Genomic DNA, 17,502 nt, shown 5'->3' with positions numbered 1-17,502 from the left:
GTCTCCTCCCTCTGGTCTGGGGGCGAAATCTCCCAGTTGCTCTAACTGGACCTCTGTTCGACAGGTGAAGCAGATCATGGAGGAGGCGGTGACGAGGAAGTTCGTGCATGAGGACAGCAGCCACATCATCTCCTTCTGCGGTGAGTCTCCAGCGGCGGGATGCCGGCGTCACCTGGGGCTGCAGCACCCTCCTCGCGCGGGGTCTCCTGCCTCGTGGCCTGGCTGCGCTGTGCCTGCTCCTGGGGATGTCCTCGGTGGGGAGGTGGCTGGTGCCACAGGCCTGGCAGCAGTCTGGATCCCTGAGGCCTTCACTCTGTGCTCAAAACAGATCGACGCGTGTCAGAAGGATGCTGGCAGTGCATACAGTCACTTGAGAAATATTAGAAATAATCTCACTTTTTAAGCCCCTTGAAAATCAATTCAACAGAAAGTCTGTAAAGTCCAAATGTTCCTTTGCTGTTGTGGAGTAGGAGTTTTTGGAAAGGAGGCTTCAGTCTGTCTGAATGCAGGAACAGGGAGGGTAGGGGCTGTTAAAGCACCTTAACGGGGTTTGTGGAAGACCTGCTCTGACACTGTGCTGCTTTGGGTCTTGTTTTCTGGCAGCTGTGCTTTTCACTTCACCTGCTTTTCCCACCTTTTTTTTTTTTTTTCCCCCTCTACTGGTGTGACAATTTTGTAAATGTGGAAGCGTTTCAGAATTAATTCGTCGAAGTCTTGGCAAAGCCTTTGCTTCAAAACCTCCCTGAAGAGCGGCTGCCTTTTGCCAGCAGTACATGCCGGGTCGACTCCGCGCAGGGGGCTGTGGAGCGGAGACGCTGAGGGCAGGCAGGGGTCTCGGTGCCTCGGAGAAGGTGGGAGCAGGAGAGCAGCCTTGCTCCTGGTGCCATGAGCTGTTCCTGGCCGCGGGGCTTGGTGTGTGCTGTCCTCTGCAGAGCTCAGCAGGGAGCACAGCCCCCAGCTCCCCCGGAGCAGCGCCGGTGCCGCCACACGGCTGTGAGCTGGCTTGGCGGCGGTGCCCGGAGCCCTCCCAGCAGCTGCTCTGCTCCTGAGAAGGTTTCTTGGGGCTGGACCAAGCCACAGAGCTGTGCTAATGGCCCAGTGCGTCAGCTCCCCGTCTCCTCTGACGGAAGAAAACAGGGCTTCGGCTTCTGATCGGATCACCGCTCATCATCAGGGGAGACTTTGCGATCGGGGTGGCAAAATGAGGTTGTTTCTGGTGTTCTGGCCCTTCTGTGTAACTTCGTTCACCCTTCCGAGCGGAAGGTGCCTCGGACACGGTTAGTGCCCCAGGTGAAGAAGCTCCTCGAGCACCATCGGGTGTTCGGGCACAGAGTTCTCAGAAGTGTGAGCAAACCTGGCTGGTGGCTGGGGGGGGTGTGGAGGAGTCCCAGACCTATGCAGACACCAATTAGTCTGTGCTGATAACGGGGGGGAGCACCTCAGGCTATCAGCTGGGTGAGTTTGTTGTGGCCCAGGGAGCCGCGGGCCGGGAACCAGCCCCTCTGTGCTGGGTGCGGGTGAGGAAACCTCTCAGCCTCTGGGAGGTGCAGGTAGGATGGGGAAGGGGCCAGGTGGGGGGGCTTCAAGCACACGCAGAGGCAGCATTAATCGGGCACCAGCAGCCCTGTCAGCGTCGGGTGTTTACCCACTCGCCCACAGCTCGAGGGTGTGCTTTGGCAGGGCGCCTGCTGCCCTCCACCTGCCTCGTCTCCTCGCTGGCAGCTGCCCGAGCGGTGGGTGCTGGCTCTGGGAGACGGCAGGGAGACAGAGCAGGGAGGGTTCCCCCTGCCTGCGGGCTCAGGGCTGCTCACAAACCCTTCCTGCTTTTGGAAGAGAAGCGGTGTTAGGGGAGGGAGGCTGGCTGTGCCCTGGCGTCGGGTCACCTGGGGCCGGAGGGGACGTTTCGAGGTGTCTGCTCCAGCCCCTTCCTGCGTGGCACCACTTTGAGGGGCAGACCGGTTTGCTCGGGGTCCGCCGAGTTCTGACCGTTTCCCAGGTAGAGATTCCGCTCCTCCCCACGGCTCTCGCTCAGGACAAACACCTCCGCTTCAAAGGATGCCGAGGGAGCTGAAACCGCCGCTCAGCACCAGCACCACGAGCCCTGGCTGCAGGTGAGGGGGGGGCAGCCTGTGCCCGTTGGGCGCCTGCTCTGCTTGCTGTGGCTGTCGCCTCCCCGCAGAGATGTTTGCTGAGCCGCAGTCAGCTGCGCTTCCAGCACGCCCGCGCTGGGGCCATGTGGCTGCCGCTGAGCAAATGCCGCAGGCAGCGTGCGGAGGGGGAGCAGCCCTCCTCCATTTACAAATAGCTGAAGGGCAGCTTGCTAATTTGGAGGCTGGGAGGAAAATGACAGAAGCGATGACAGCTAGCTTTTGGAGGAGTTGCTCCGATAAGACTCACGTAGTGCTGTTGCCACTGAGTAAGGCTGGAGCATCCACAGACACATGCACGGAAGAGAAAGAAGGGAGCCGTGAGGACTCCCTTTCTGCTTTGGAGAGCAGAGAGGCTGCCTTCCTCCTTTTTTCCAAGGCTCCTGGATGAAATACGTGCAGGCGCTTGTTTCAGGCCTGTGTGCCATGGTGCACTGTCGACTGAACGGCATCGAAAGAGCAGAACAGGCTTCAAGGTGTGACTCATTCTCTGCTTTTCTGTACAGCACGAGGCTTCGCAGCCCGGAATTATTTATAGCTTGCTGCGACACGGAGCTGAGGCATCCAGGCACGAAGGACTTGTTGGTTCCTTCTGGCTTCTTAATGATGCCACTGCTCTTTCACTGGCTTCTGGTCCCTACACCTAGGCTGCTGCTGCTGCTCTCTAATTTGGATGGTATGTGCACCTTCCTGAGTGCTGCAGCTCCCTGTGCGCCGGGTGAGCTTATAAATAACCTCTTCTGCTGACAAGCAGAGCGTGCTGCGAGCCTGGCTCTGGCTAGGCAGAGCTGCCCTTTTCTCTGGGGAGAGCTGCCCTCCTCGCCGAGCCCTCCTCATCCTCCTGCTGCTCTGCGTGGCCAGCGTAGCGCAAACCCCTTCCGATGAAACCAGTGGGCTGGCAGGAAAGGGCAGCTGCCCCCAGCTGCTCTGATTTGCCCACGAGGGAAGGGCTGGAAGCAGACAAACGCGAGCTGGCATCTGTCACGTTCGCCCTGCCCTGGGAGGCTGACTGAGCGCCCTCGGCAGGGCTGGGGGCCTGCCTGTGCCCGGGGCTGTTCGTCTGCGTCAGCGCTAAGGTTGCATTAGTGCCAGGCCAGAGCGTGCTCAGGATCTCAGAAACCTCTTTAGTCTCTTGCTGAGAAATAAAACTCCCACCTTGCCTGGTTGCAGCTGGACAGAGCCCCCGCGCCACGTGCTCCCTGCTATCGGCCCCACCTTTAGGGGTGGGCAGAGTGTCCGTCTGCAGTGCTGGCAGTAAGTAAATGATGAACGGGGCTCAAAAAGTCATAAGGTTAAAAAGGAATGCACCATTTCCCCTGGATTTAGCATGGACAAGGTGCTCTTAGTTTGTGTGCTCATGCTTCTGAGACCTTGGGAGAGCACAGAGAGAGTTCTTCCTATGTAGAGTGCGTTTGTGTGTAGCTTTGCCAGCAGGAGTAATCTTTGGAGAGGTTTGGGATAGGGCGTTGAGGGCAGGTGCTGGGGGCTGCTCCGTCTTGCTGGAGCCTGCTGGGAGGCCGTTCTTCTCTCCGGGTTTTCTCCTGGGTGCTGCTCCCTAGCTGACAGCAGCCTGTCTTGCATTGGCCGTGACGTGGGCAGAGCAATCCGCCAGGTTTCCTGGGCAAGCACGAGTGCTCTTCTCGCTTGCTGGAAATTGAGAGCAGAACTGACCACACATCAAGCACGTGGTGCCAAGCGGGCTCTGTCCCAGGGGCTGCCGGGCAGCCTGGGCTGCTGGCCCTTGCCTGGGTGGCTTCTCACTGCCCCTGCTTGTGGCCGGGGCTGCTGCCTCCTGCCTTGTCCTCATATGGCACCCCGGGGGCTGGCAGAGGGGCGCCTGGCTCACTCTGGCACCTTGCTGGGCAGCAGGGGCAGGGAGACCCTCGCCCGCCTGCCCTGGGCTTCTGGCCTGACTTTTCTCTGCTGTACCAGCGTGGGTGCGAGGCACGGAGGGGCTTTGCGGGCTTGTTGCCTTGCAGCCCTCCTGTTACCACGTGCAGCTGGCAGAAAACTGGTCCTCGGTAAGTCGGTGATGGGCAGCAGAGCGATTTGGCAGCTGGTGGCTTGGCAGGGCTGGAGTGCTCTTTGCCCGTGTCCAGCAGCCGTGGCACCCAGCTGCACGGGGTGAGTGTCAGAGCCTGGCCAGGCTGGCGTCTGCTGTGGACCTGGGCTGGAAACAGCTGCCTGAGAACGGGGAGATCCTGGAAAACACAAATGGGAGAAGGGGGGTGGCGGCGCACTGCCCAGCGAGGCAGAGAGCTGCCGTGGGCAGCGTGGCTCTGCAGAGACCTCGCCCTCGGCCCAGCCTCGGGGGAGAGGGAGGATTTCTCCCCAGGTTTTGGAGGTGCTGCTCTGATTTGCTTGTTCAGCTGTGTGTCAGCATAGCCTTATGCTGCAAAACCAAAGCTGGGGGCTACGCCTCTGGGACAGGTGGGAAGTCCCATCCACGCGTGGGCCGTGCTACGTGCAGCATCTCTAGGCTTCAGGAGGGTTTGCGCAGGGCTTTGTTGGAAAACCAGGTACCCATCTAGCATCTCTGAGTGGCTGGTTCTCGGCGAGCAGGACTCGGCTGGCTCAGACGTGTTGCTTTGGCGCTGTGAGCACAGGATGTCTCCCGCAGCTCCTCGGAGACCCGATGCTGCGCGCCCGCCCTGCCCGCTCCGCCGTGAACTCGGGCACGGTGCTAAACAGGGCAGAGATAATGAGAGCATCTCGCAGCCCAGGGAGCTGATGTGTATGGGCCTGCATGAAATGTCTTTTTAAATGTCTCCACTGAGTTGTTCAGCTGTAGGAGAAGATGCCTTTCCGAGCGAGAGGCTCAGCAGCATCTGCCAGGCTGCTGCGGGGAGGCTCGGCGCGGCTCCGCGACGCTGCGCTCCTGGGCGAGGAGGGTGCTGGCGTGCCAGAAAGCTTCTTGGCAGACCCCGATCAATCGCCTGTGGAACTACGTGCCCGTGTAATTTTCCAGTGCTTTGATCGGCCTGTTTAATACGTCTGTGTTTGACACTAGCCATCCATCCCGAGCCATCCCAGGGGACTCCGGCAAGCAGCCTGCCGGCGCAGCCTGTACGTGCGGGCACCTCCCCGTGCGGTGCCTGCCCCGGGCTCCCCAGGCTCCCCTCTCCCCTGGGCCTGGGGGGTGCCCGAGGCTGCCTCTCAGCAGAGCCTGCTGCGGGGCATGGAGGAAGCTTCGCGTGGGGACCTCACCGCTGAGCACCGGCTGCAGGCAGCCAGCCCGAGGCTGGAGGCAGGAGCGGGACTCGTGCAGAGCTCGCAGAGGGCCCTGGACCTGGCGTGTTGCTTGCAGGGCTGCCCCCTTCTGTGGCACTGCACGCCCCTGTGCTGTCCCAGGTTTGGCCGTGACCTCTGGCCCCGCAGACACAGCAGGTACCCAAAGCGCTTTCAGATGCATTTAGCCAAGGAAGCGCAGCCAGCTGCATTTCTGTGCAGAGCAGCGGCGCTGAGCTCGGCGTGGTTAAACCACGGAGGTGTTTACTCCCACAGGCTTAACCTGCCTGACTCTGCACGGACAGGCTCTTGGCAGTTCCTGAGCCGTGTGATTACTGCCGCACCGTGAGCTGGGCTCTGCTCTGCTGAGAAAATCACTGCTCCACTACCAGTGGCGGTGCTGGCACGGACCTGTAGCAGGATATGACCCCGCTGCTGAGATCGCCCGGTGGTAGCATTGATTTGTTTGCATTCAGCGTATTATGTAGCAGAGCTGGATCTTGACATTTTTGGAACAAAGGGCTGCAAGCGTAGAGGTTCAGGTCCTTCCTCCTGCTGCTTTATGAATGAACAACGTGCTCCAAAGAATCCTAATCCAGGCTGCTAGCTTGGCACGTCAGTGCAGGCTGATCGCTGCTGGTGGTACAGAAGTACCACCTCTGCTTTGCAAGCTTGCGTCCCATTTCGTCACCGGTCTGTGAGATCTCCTTAGGCAGTTGGTCACACAAAGCAAGTCCAAGAGGAGTTAGTCTGTCTGCCTAGTCCCTCTCAAGTGATTTACTGGATCTACTGTAGCAGGCACAAGCTAACTTTCTTTGGAAGTACTTGTATTTTAGCACGCTCACAGTTCATGCTTACTTGCAGCAAACTAGTCCTTTTGACCAGACTAGCTGAACTTTGCCAACGTCAATTTTTCATTTTTGCAGAACTGAAATAATATCTCTGTACAGTCAGCAGGACTGATAGCTCTACAGGCATAAACTGTGCTGCTTTGGGTCAAATAACATCTGGGTACCTTAACATTCTGTCTGCTTAGGCAGAAACAGAACATGACGTTGATTTCTCTTGGGAAACGTTTTTGCTGTAGAGTAAGGTCATGGATGCAGCAGGAGCACAGGCAGCGGTGACATGAGAGCAGCCCAGCTGCAAGTTCTCCTGCCACTTCAGTAACGCCTTTGCTTTGTTGCAGCTGCTGTGGAAGCCTGTGTCTTGTACGGCTTGAAGCGGAGGGCGGCAGGGTTCCTGCGCAGCAACAAGATAGCGGCTCTGTTCATGAAGGTGGGCAAGAGCTTTCCCCTGGCGGAGGAGCTTTGCAAGAAGGTGCAGGACCTGGAGCAGCTCATCGAGAATGCGTAAGGCACCAGCACGGCTATAGTCCTACGGGTCACTTGCATTTTGGTGTGGAAGTGTGTCGTTTGGGTGTTGCTGTGGATTGAATGTCCAAGCACGTATAGGAGGATTTGCTCTTCCAGAAGAGCAGAGTCCTCTGCTGGGCTTTTAGTATCTTGAGTGAACCGGTTGCTTCTCTGCAACTGTGAGTTGCAGTTGTGGTTTAAGCTAGAGCAGACAAGTTTTCTTCCTCTGCCCCTTGTCTTACGCTGTAGGGAGAGCCGCACAAATTTGCTCCTGAGCTGTCACAGTTTATGGACCAGTGCGCTAAGCCAACTGGAACCAAATCTGGTTTGCTTCAATGTGTAGGGCTGTAACCTGCAGTAATTCAGCTTCCGCTTAAGTGTGGCTTACTCATCCATGGACAAGAAACAGGGAGACGGATGGAACAGCTACCTGGGGGCAGAAATCTTTAAGTTGTCCCGAGATAAGCTGCTCTGCTTGTGAAATTCAGTCTTCAGGCACCAGTGGAAAAGGTGTGTGGGTTTGAGGACTGCTGAGGTAGAGGCTTTCCTCTAGGGTGCCTTTACAATTGGAAACAGATTTAGTGAAGTCAGTTTTCAAATGCGGGTGTGGGCGTTCTGGAATAGAGGATGGGATAGATGAAGGGAGCAGTCTCTAGAGCCCTGTCCCCATGGTTCCTGGGGCATCCCCCAGACGCCACAGCCAGCACCAGTGAAAGCCTGGCCCTGTGCCCCACCAGGTGCCACGAGTGCTCTGGGCCTGCGCTCCTGCAGTGCTCAGTGATGAGCCAGCGATGATGTTGTCTTTTGCCTTTTACCTCTACAGACGAAATCAAGTTCAGAGCATCCCAGAGAACGTGCGCAAGATGCCGAAGCTGCCCAACCTGTCTCCTCAGGCCATCAAACACCTCTGGATCCGCACAGCGCTCTTTGAAAAGGTCTTGGATAAAATCGTGCATTACTTAGTAGAGAACAGCAGGTGAGTGCTGGCACAACCCAACCGTTTTCCCCTCACAACTCACTTCCAGCATCTGCCCCTTCCAGGGGTGCTGGGAGTATTGCTGCTTGAGCTGTGTCCAAGTGGTGTAGAGCAAGGAGCTGATACGCTGCTCCTGGCAGTCCCTGTACACTCCCTAAAATAAGGACAGGCCATGCTTGCTCTGCTGATGGCTGAGTTGTTGAGGACCAACTTGTCCTTGTCTTCCGGGAACTGCATGCTGAGGTGTCCTGTCCTGGGGAGGTGTCATGCCCAGCCCCGGGAAAGCTTTGACAGGAGATGGTGATGCTTGCAGTGTGCTGCACGAGGGCATCAACCCCCCAGGACTTTTGATGCTAGCAGGAACAGCCTGTAACAGGCTCTTTGGTCTCTCACTGTCATGGAAGGATACAGACAGAGAAGGGCATTACAATGGTTTCAAACAACAACCTCTATCATTTTGCAGTTCTGGATCCAGGGGGCTGAAATGCTACAGCATTCTGTTCTTTTAATCTCTTCTAGTAAGTACTACGAGAAAGAAGCTCTCCTGATGGATCCTGTGGATGGACCAATTCTCGCATCTTTATTGGGTAACGCTTTCATCTTATCCTGCTTTAATAGCTTGCTTTCCAAACCTGTGCTCACAGTCCTGTGATCCCGATTCAATTGTTTTTAGTAAGAGCTTCAGAAAACTTAATAGCCCTGGACAGGTAAATCTGTGGGGCACTCCTAAAGAACAGATGATGCCCAGCTGCTGAGCAGTGAGTAGAGATGGGAAACTGCAAGGCTGAGCCCAGGGGGTTCCTTTTCCTGCACAGGCTTCAGTAACGCTGACAGGTACAAACCAGGGCTGACGCCTGGCCCTGGAGAGCAGTACAGTGCTGTAACGCAGGGCTCTGCAGGTGCTGGGTTATTTGCTCGCTGCCAGGGCCAGCAGACTGCTTCTGAGTTCTTTGCTGCTGTTACACGGTGCAGCAATGTGTGCCGAGCCTGGTGCTTGCTGCCTGCAGTCCCACCGCCCCTGCTCTGGGACGCTGGGCTGTGGGATCTGAGAGCTGGCCATACTCATTGGAATAACACTGACGACTTCCCTGTGTCTGTCTTCTCTGTGCAGTGGGTCCCTGTGCACTGGAGTACACCAAGATGAAGACAGCCGACCACTTCTGGACAGACCCCTCAGCCGACGAGCTGGTTCAGAGGCACCGGATCCACAGCTCGCACTGCCGGCAGGACTCGCCCACCAAGCGCCCGGCGCTCTGTGTGAGTGGGGGCAGCTCCTCGCAGCGCTCACCGGGGTCCGAAGCTCCCCTTGTTTGAAAAGGGCTGTGAAGCCCTCGGGTAAGAGCAGGTAGAAAAGTGAGGATACTTCACGTCTTCAAGCCAGAAGTGCTGGGAACATGGGCATGGAGACTGTGAGTGTGCTGGGCCAATGCGGCACCGCATCACTAAAGGGTCTCTGCTGTTTAGGAACAGCATGTATGGACTAAAAGCGAAGGCAGCTGAAGTCTGCTCAGTTTACTGCAAACAAAGCACACTCCTGGGGCTTCTGTAAGTACAGAATCAAGCGTGGCCAGAGCCAGGGATCCTCTTAGAGGGCACAAAGGAAGAGGTTTCTAGTACTGAGTTTCTTAAGTATATGTGAGGAGGAAATGAGCTTTGAAGTGATGCTTTTAGAAAGCAGGAGGTGTCCATGCTCATCTCACGTTTGTAGGTGGATCTCTTCCAGATTCAGAAAAGGCATTCAAGCGGCAGTATGGATGACCGGCCATCGCTGTCTGCCAGGGACTACGTGGAGTCGCTGCACCAGAATTCCCGGGCCACGCTCCTGTATGGCAAAAACAATGTCCTGGTGCAGCCAGTAAGTACCTGCCGGGAGATCTGGGCTGCGTCGTGGTCCAGGACTGTGCTATGGGGCATGCATCAGCCCCGGGTAGCAGAAGGTGGTGCTGCTTGCTTCTGATGTCTTCCAGGCTGCTCTCACCAGCTCACTCTCTCCTCACCTTTTTTTCCTAAAGCGAGATGACATGGAGGCGATCCCGGGATACCTGTCCCTTCACCAGACTGCCGACATCATGGCGCTGAAGTGGACTCCCAACCAGCTGATGAATGGCTCCGTGGGGGATCTGGACTATGAGAAGAGGTGACTGGCTCCCAGTACATGCTCACGCAGGGCAGAGGGGAGGCAAACATTCCCGTGGGTTCGGAAGTGGTATCTGGCATCCAGTGCCTTCAGCGAGCTTTCCCATTGATGCTACAGAGCCGAGCAGCTGTCCCTGAGTTTGTATCAGAGGAAGGGAGAGGGGAGGCGGCGTGTGGTGGTGGGAGAGGGGGGCTGCAGCAGCTGGTGGGAGATGCTGTGGTGTAGCCATCTCTGCTGGAAGAGGTCAGCAAGGGAACTGGAGAGGGTGCTTGTTCTGAAAGGTGCAAAGTGGTGTGATTTATTGCACTGAGTGATCTCCTCAGGGGATTGCCCTCTCTACAGGTGGAACAGTGCTGCTAGGTTTGTCATTAGTATTACATTGTTATTATGGTTAAGCTGGGAAAGTGAGGAGCTTATAAATAGGGGAAGGATATCACAGAGAGAGGACATGAGCAGTTCCCAGACACCACCACCTCAGTAACGCAGTGGGTTCCACTTCGTAGCGCTATCTCAGCGCAGTCTGCAGCTGGTCCTATGTGCAAGTGATCAAAGTCCCTCCAACTTAACAGAGTTCTCGGAGTTCATTCCTCCAATGGGACTGAAGTTTGCTTAGGAGACGTTTATCCAGCAGGGTGTTTTGCAGTGCCCCTTTGTCTGGGGTTGCCTTATGGGCTGCTGGCATTTCTCTCCACAGCTGCAATCCCTTTAACAAACTACTGAGTCATGCCAGGTCCTAATTTGCCTGAGGGGAAAAAACAAAGCAAATAAAATCCCTGTCCATCAGCAAATAGTCCAGGAAAACTGGAACATTTAGCACACCACTCCTTTGGCCTACGGTAAAGATCTTCTTCAACAAAACTTGCTGTCAGTTTTGCTTATTCTCAATTTTAGTTTTTTGGGTTTTGTTTACCTGTGTTCTTTTCACTTCCCCTCTCTTCTTGGCTCCTGGGCCATTCCGTTATGCCTCGTACTCTCCCCCTAAAATGCTATTCTCATCTCAACACTACTTTTCTGAGTTCTTGACTTGGGCATCAGCCTAAGCCCTAAAACTTCCCAGTGTCAAGATGTGACCAAGGAAGAGAGGAGTCGGATGACAAAGTAAGTATGAGCCTACAGGGAGTGAGTTTTGTGCACCCCTTCCATCTTTAACTGGCTTTATGAGCCATTTTGTAATGCCTTCATTTTAAGCACTATTTTTGTAAAGTGGCAGATGTGCTGCTCAGAAACTGGAAATTTTCTTTGTTGGAAAGAAATAGGATGGTGTTAAATGCTGACGCCCTCATAGAGCAGTCTTCTAGCTAGGCTCTCTGCAGAAATGAAACCTTGGCGAGGCCTCATGTCTCCTGGGGTGAACCCCAGATCCCTCCTGGGGTCTGTCACCCTCAGTCCCAGCCTGACCAGCATCTCTCCCAGCACTTCACTGATTTGCTCGGCCGTCTGGCGGTGTCTGTGCTGAGGGAGTGCAGTCCCAGAACAGAAGCAGTGCAAACCAGATCTGTTCTCAGCTTTAAGTACTGCGTGCGGCAGTGCCCTGGACTGGACTTGCCCTGAAGGAGCTGAAGTAGAAGGGACAGTAACCGGTTCTGGAGGGATGCTGTCACTGCTGTGGCTGGCCTTGTGGGAATCATATTGCTGCTGGGGCTTCAGCCTTTCCGCAGCTTCCCTTGGTGTCAGGATAGCTGGAGGCAGGATCTGGAGCTGATGTGAAGAGAAGCAGAGCCTGGTGCACCCCAGAACTTCAGGACTTCCTCTCTCTGTTCCAGCGTGTACTGGGACTATGCCATGACTATTCGCCTGGAGGAGATCGTCTATTTGCACTGCCACCAGCAAGGTAAGGCCAGAGTGGGGGCTGCTGGAGGGTGTCACCGCCCTGACGCTGGCATCGTTGGATCTCTGGGCTGTGCCCAGATGGGGATGGGATGTTTGGATTCAGCTCTGGGGTGGATTTCCAGAGCTCTGGGTGGTCACTGCTAAGTAACTGCATCTAGGAAATCCTTTAAACCAGCTCCTGGCTGTGGTGTTGGCTGCGGAGGGCTCCCTGTGGAGCAGTGCTCTGTGGTTTCAAGGGTGTGATTCACCAGGCACGCTTTCTCCAGGGCCCTAGACTCAAAATGGACTTAGGAAAGAATCCAAACAAGGAAGAAAATCTGTTTAGCATGCCAGAAAAACAATTCCCTAAGCTTTTTGCCTGCCCTCTGCATCTTTGTCTGGTAACGTTTCCCTCATTGATGTGTGTGTGTCTTCTCTCTGCTGTCACTGTTGCTAATAGTAGACAGCGGTGGAACGGTTGTCTTGGTGAGCCAGGATGGGATCCAGAGGCCTCCGCTGCGGTTCCCCAAAGGAGGGCACTTGCTGCAGTTCCTGTCCTGCCTGGAGAACGGCCTCCTGCCCCATGGGCAGCTGGACCCACCCCTCTGGTCACAACGGGGAAAGGTAGGCGCCACGGAGGGGGCAAATCACACCGTGTGCATAAATAGGGCTTTGTCTTCGCTTTGTAATCAAAGCCTTAATCCAAAGGCCTGCTCCAGCACGGGGAATGTGCAGACATCGTGCAGGCTGACAAAGCATGTGCTCTTGCTGGGCAGGGCTTTGGTGGGGCGGCGTTGTGAAGAGCAGGTTTTGTTCACCAGGGGAAGGTGTTTCCCAAGCTGAGGAAGCGAAGTCCCCAGGGCTCCTCCGAGTCTGCATCCGACAAGGAAGATGACGAAGCCACAGATTATGTTTTCAGAATAATCTACCCAGGGACGCAGTCTGAATTCGGTAAGTGCGTTGGCAGAGACCGTTTCAGGTGGCTGTTACCGGGTGTGTGAGTGACCGGGGACACGGCACTGATGGGCACACTGCAAATGGTGCCTGGGAGTGGTTCCACAGAAACAGGCTTTGCTATAACAATACTGCCTTTTACTAAACATCGTATGTTTTTTACCTTTTGCTTGCCATTGAAAACTTCATTTCTGCAGCCGCAGAACAGGCCTTGAGTGCCTGTGTGGTTGGAAAAAAAATGTTGCACATTATTTCAGTAGCAAGCTTCCCTTTGGTCATGTTCCTTGGTATTCTTCCTCTTGCTATCAGCAGGCCAACGCAGCAGGTTCTGTATTAAATCCAACTAGAGCCTGTCAGCGTTGCTCTGCAGCACAAAGGGCAGGTAGCAGGAGCCCTCGCTGTCTGTTACCAGGTTTGACCCACATATTTTCACCCCCTAACACTCAGGGCAGGGAGACAATGCCACTGGATTCACCAAACCAGAAATCTCTCTTGATGTCCAGCTGTGAATGATCAGAGCAACGTACTTGGCTGAAGTGCCTGCACATTTGTCTTTGTTCTTCTGTGGGACACCAAGAGCACTTTTTTGACCTCTGGAAACATTGTAGATGGCTTTGTAAAGGGGCAAACCAAGAGTATAATAGAAAACTCATGGCGTGCTTTTAAAAAGCTATGAAATTTGATCAAAAGCGTGTTCCTATACTTTTGAGGCTAGGAGGGGGACAATTATATCTCCTGTGACTCCTCCATAGCATCACTAAAGATTATACTTGGTTCTCTCTGCCTTTAGCTGACTAACACAACCCAGTGAGTCAGATAAAAATCTGATTGAGGCCAAAATAGCTGAGGGGAGATGCTCCTTACCGTAGCTTCCTTTTGATCTACCCCTTAAAATTCTGTGCTGGGGGCCAAATTTTCTGTTAAATGAATTGCTGCAATCTCTTCAGCTGGCGTCATCGAAGTCTGTGCAGTTTCTATAGATTTTCCCAAAGGGGGGTGGAACTGCATCGGTTCGTTCTTCTCTACGGATTCTTCCTTCCCCCATTCATTTGTGCCCCTGTCCCGTCTTTGTGTCTCTAGTTACCATTAATGGTAATTTTCACCCATTCCTTGCGTCTGTGATCTCCATCACTGCTGGGAGAAGGAAGACTGCAAGGACTCCGGCTGCAGGCAGGACGGTGGTGATCCACAAACGGTCTCCGAATCTCTCCACCACATCCCACCCCCGGCTTGTGGCTCTGGGGGCCACTCAGCATCAGTGTAATGCAGCTGTCATTTGTGTCTGGTACACGTGCTTGCCTTTGTTGTCACTTGACAATTCCTGCAGAGGTGTCTGCCACTGACCCATCAGCACCTGCTCGGTATGAGGGAAAGGGAAGGGGCTCTTAATGAGAACACTTCAGCATTTTTCTTACCAGTATCAAAGTTACTCAATCTCACAAGCAGGTAGGGGTAGTGAGATCTGATTTAATTTCCAAGCAGGACCAAACAGGATTTTTCTTCGTTAATCATTGTCTGCATCCCACATTTCACCTTCATCATGTCGGCCTTTTCCTAGAGAGGCCCCAGACCGAAGGGCAGAGCCAAGTCAGGACAGCAGCCAGGCTCGGGGCTCACCGTGCAGTGCGCCTGCATCTGGCCAGTTTGCAGGGTGGTACCTGAGCAGGGTCTGAGGCCATTGCAAATAGCACTTCTGAGTTTAAGCAGGGATTTAGCAAATGACAACAAGAACTGCTGCTTGCTCCTGCTGTCCCTCTCAACCTCTTCATCAAAGTCCGTCCTGTCTTGTGATTTGGACGTTCTCATCTTTCCCTGAAGCTTGGATGAGATCCTAGTGTCTGAGACATGGGGGGTTTTCCTTTTCAGTGATCTACTCTTCCTGGGACAATCACATTTTTAATTAGTTTTGTGACAGTCTGTTGCAGCCCCTTGTCTCAAGTCTTTCTGGATTGGGTGTTTGTTTTCCGCCTCAGTCAGCACTCAGTGATTTAAGAGTAGCTTGCGGAAGGCACTGCAGTTAATTAGCAGATGATTTTTATGCTCTCCCATCAATGCTCTGTTACCTTTCCTTCTTAACTCATCAGTGCTGGTGCTGTGATCAAGTGGTGTTGGGTCCTACCTGGTTGCTGGAGTCTCCTTGGAAAGAGTGTGGGATGCTGCGTTTGCTGATCAAAACTCTCCTCTGTCCATCTCCTGCGGCCCACCTGAGTGGGGAGCAGTGGCTGATGCTCCTCTCTGCCCTCTTACAGTGCCCCAGGACCTGATGGACGCGCAGGGTGCTGGCCTGCCTCCCATGTGGCAACCCAACACCCGCAAGTCCTCCTGCTCCTCCTGCTCTCAGAGCGGCTCCTCTGATGGCGGGCCGTCCAACGGCTGCAGCCACGAAAGGTAGGACAGCTCCACTGCTGCTTGCTTTGAGAAATACGGGTGAGATAAAACAGGCCTGCAGCTGAGAGCCCAGCTGAGTTGGGTGGATGGCCAAACCAGAACAGCTATGGCACAATGGTGTCTCCAGCCTCGACGGTGTTCAGGGACCATTTACATGTGCCGGGGCACATGTCCAGGCTGAAGTGAGGCTTGTCTCCTTGTCTGGGACATCTCAGCTGTTCTGTGTCCTGACAGCGAGAATTGCTGCTCCCAAGCTGAGCAGAAGTCTTGTGGTACGCTTGTGAAAGCAAAGCTTGAACAGTTAGATCAAAGCAGGGACTTGAGGACATGGGAGCATTTCCTGTGCTCACATCCAGTGTGTTTTTATTGACAGAGCTCCACTGAAGCTCCTGTGTGACAATATGAAGTACCAGATCCTCTCCCGGGCTTTCTATGGCTGTGAGTACTTGTCACATCCACGATGCCTTGAGATGCGTGATGGGCAAGGGGTAAGGTCCTGGGCGCAGGGCTAGGAGTGGTGCAGAAACAACAGGATAGTGGCTAGGGGGCAGGGATCTGTTTGTTGCATGCAGGGCCCCAGGCACACTTGCTCAGGACTGGGAGCAGACAGATGAATTCTGCTCTGAGTTTCAGACTTCAGCCCAGCAAGCAGCAATGCTGGGTACAAGTCAGTGAGATGCCAGCCGGTCCTGGTAGACTCCCTGCTTTGCTGCTTAGGCTGGATGTGGCTTGAGAAGATCTCCTCCAGGGACCAGATTGATCAGAGCTGTCCTCAGCACTTTGCCCTTGTGACTCCCTGAGTTCCCCAGGTGAGCATTTGCTTCTGTCTGATGCAGGGCTGGCCTATTGCAGACACCTCTCCACGGTGCGAACCCACCTCTCGGCCCTGGTTAACCACAACATCGTGTCTCCTGATGTGCCCTGCAATGCTAGCTCGGGCCTGACCGTGGACATATGGCAGAAGTACCTGGAGGACAGCACGGTAGGGCCAGCACCGTTAGGACACTCTTCTGGGGCACAGAGGCACAGCAGTGACCTTGGGTAACTTTGGTGGGTCGCTTTCTGGCTGTAGAGAGCCAGCATTTCCCAAAGCGTCCATCTGCAGGGGCCTCTGGCTGAGCTTAACTCCAGGTGGAGGTCTGAGAGAGCATCCGTAGTGAATGAGCGTGTGGGTGGTCGGTGTTTTGGCAGCACTCCGGGTACTGGAAGGTGCCGTGGCCAGGCTGGGCTGGCACTGCCAGCTGATGGGCTGCAGTCCCGGCTCTTTCTGCACGCTGACTTGGATCTCTTCCCACAGAGCTATGAGGACCAGGAGCTGCTGCGGCTGATCTACTATGGTGGGATCCAGCACGAGATCAGGAAGGCTGTCTGGCCCTTCCTTTTGGGCCACTACCAGTTTGGGATGACAGAAGCAGAAAGGAAAGAGGTCGGTATGAGCATTGCATTGGTGTACCCTGGACGTTTCCCAGCTCACAGTGTCTGTGTGCTGGAGTCCACGCTGGCCGTTCTGTCCCCTTTGTACTGTAGCTGTACTTAGGAAGTGGGAGAAGGGCCAGATAAGCAGGAATTGATAGCACCAAGCTCGATGTTAGCCTGTGCAGCTGCTGGTTGCTTACATCAGAGAGTGCCCCGAGTGCCTCTGGAAGGCAGGAAGGAGGTAGACGATCATTCTTCCATCCTAATTTTTGTGAGGTTTCCTGGGTCAGGCTGTGATTGGCACAGTGCAGGAGATGAGGTGATTTTATGTCCCTTTGAGCCGTAACTAATGCAAGTGTGCACTTGACTTGCCCGTGCAGGGGGGTGGAGGAGGTACGGTTTTCTGGGCCCTTTGGGAAAGCTTTTCAAAGACCTCGTGTCTCAACGCTGCAGGCCGACGACCAGATCCGCACCTGCTACGAGCACACCATGGCGGAGTGGCTGGGCTGCGAGGCCATCGTCCGGCAGAGGGAGAAGGAGTCGCACGCGGCAGCCCTGGCCAAGTGCTCCTCTGGGGCCAGTCTGGACTCCCACATTCAGAGGATGATGCACAGAGATTCGACCATCAGCAATGAGGTGAGGGTGCGGGGGCTCAGGGAGGGCTGTCCCCACGCAGGGACGTGGGCTCCGTGTCAGCCTGTGCTGCAGGGAGAGACGGGGACAGCTCTTGCTTGTCCTCCTTCCCTGACCTCTGCCTGCCTCCGTGCCTTGCTGCTCATAGTCTGTGCAGGTAGGATTGGAGCTTTTTTATCTGTCTTCTTTCATCTGCTCTTCCAGAGAGTGTTTAGAAGTTGGAGTGGGCACCTCCCGCAGTGTTACCCCAGTTTCCATGCTGCACCGGACTGCACTGGCTCAGAGGGTTTGTCTGGCGCCTGGGAGGTCTCTTAGAGGTGTAAGGAGTTGGTTTCACTTAGGTCCTCGCAGCTCCATGCCCACAGCAGCACTGAACAGCTCTGTTTGGGAGCCATCGCCCAGCGTGGGGTGCTGGGCACGTGGGGCCTGGCAGGGCAGCAGGGAGCGGGCTCTGGTGGG

At 55.1% G+C, this 17,502-nt stretch overlaps 1 protein-coding gene across 11 annotated transcripts in view; it reads left to right on the top strand.

Moving 5' to 3' along the window:
• The window catches only part of SGSM1 (small G protein signaling modulator 1), a 40,015-nt gene that overhangs the window by 9,469 nt on the left and 13,044 nt on the right, over positions 1 to 17,502 (top strand). For 4 of the 11 annotated variants that reach the window (XM_083803753.1, XM_083803745.1, XM_083803749.1 and 1 more), the window contains 17 exons: positions 65 to 140; positions 6,565 to 6,727; positions 7,554 to 7,706; positions 8,226 to 8,293; positions 8,818 to 8,963; positions 9,430 to 9,561; positions 9,719 to 9,843; positions 10,879 to 10,941; positions 11,607 to 11,674; positions 12,113 to 12,276; positions 12,474 to 12,603; positions 13,687 to 13,866; positions 14,856 to 14,994; positions 15,368 to 15,432; positions 15,831 to 15,976; positions 16,292 to 16,420; positions 16,864 to 17,046. In XM_083803753.1, the coding sequence (XP_083659879.1) occupies positions 65 to 140; positions 6,565 to 6,727; positions 7,554 to 7,706; positions 8,226 to 8,293; positions 8,818 to 8,963; positions 9,430 to 9,561; positions 9,719 to 9,843; positions 10,879 to 10,941; positions 11,607 to 11,674; positions 12,113 to 12,276; positions 12,474 to 12,603; positions 13,687 to 13,866; positions 14,856 to 14,994; positions 15,368 to 15,432; positions 15,831 to 15,976; positions 16,292 to 16,420; positions 16,864 to 17,046 (2,130 nt within the window). The remainder of the gene's footprint in view (positions 1 to 64; positions 141 to 6,564; positions 6,728 to 7,553; positions 7,707 to 8,225; positions 8,294 to 8,817; positions 8,964 to 9,429; positions 9,562 to 9,718; positions 9,844 to 10,878; positions 10,942 to 11,606; positions 11,675 to 12,112; positions 12,277 to 12,473; positions 12,604 to 13,686; positions 13,867 to 14,855; positions 14,995 to 15,367; positions 15,433 to 15,830; positions 15,977 to 16,291; positions 16,421 to 16,863; positions 17,047 to 17,502) is intronic. The other 7 variants (XM_083803747.1, XM_083803746.1, XM_083803748.1 and 4 more) reach the window with 6 other exon arrangements.

This window comes from Anser anser (genome assembly GCF_964211835.1).
Source record: "Anser anser genome assembly, chromosome: 18".
Taxonomy (NCBI): domain Eukaryota; kingdom Metazoa; phylum Chordata; class Aves; order Anseriformes; family Anatidae; genus Anser; species Anser anser.
The sequence above is the reverse complement of the archived record's forward strand: the minus strand, read 5'-3'. Positions and strand labels throughout refer to the sequence as shown.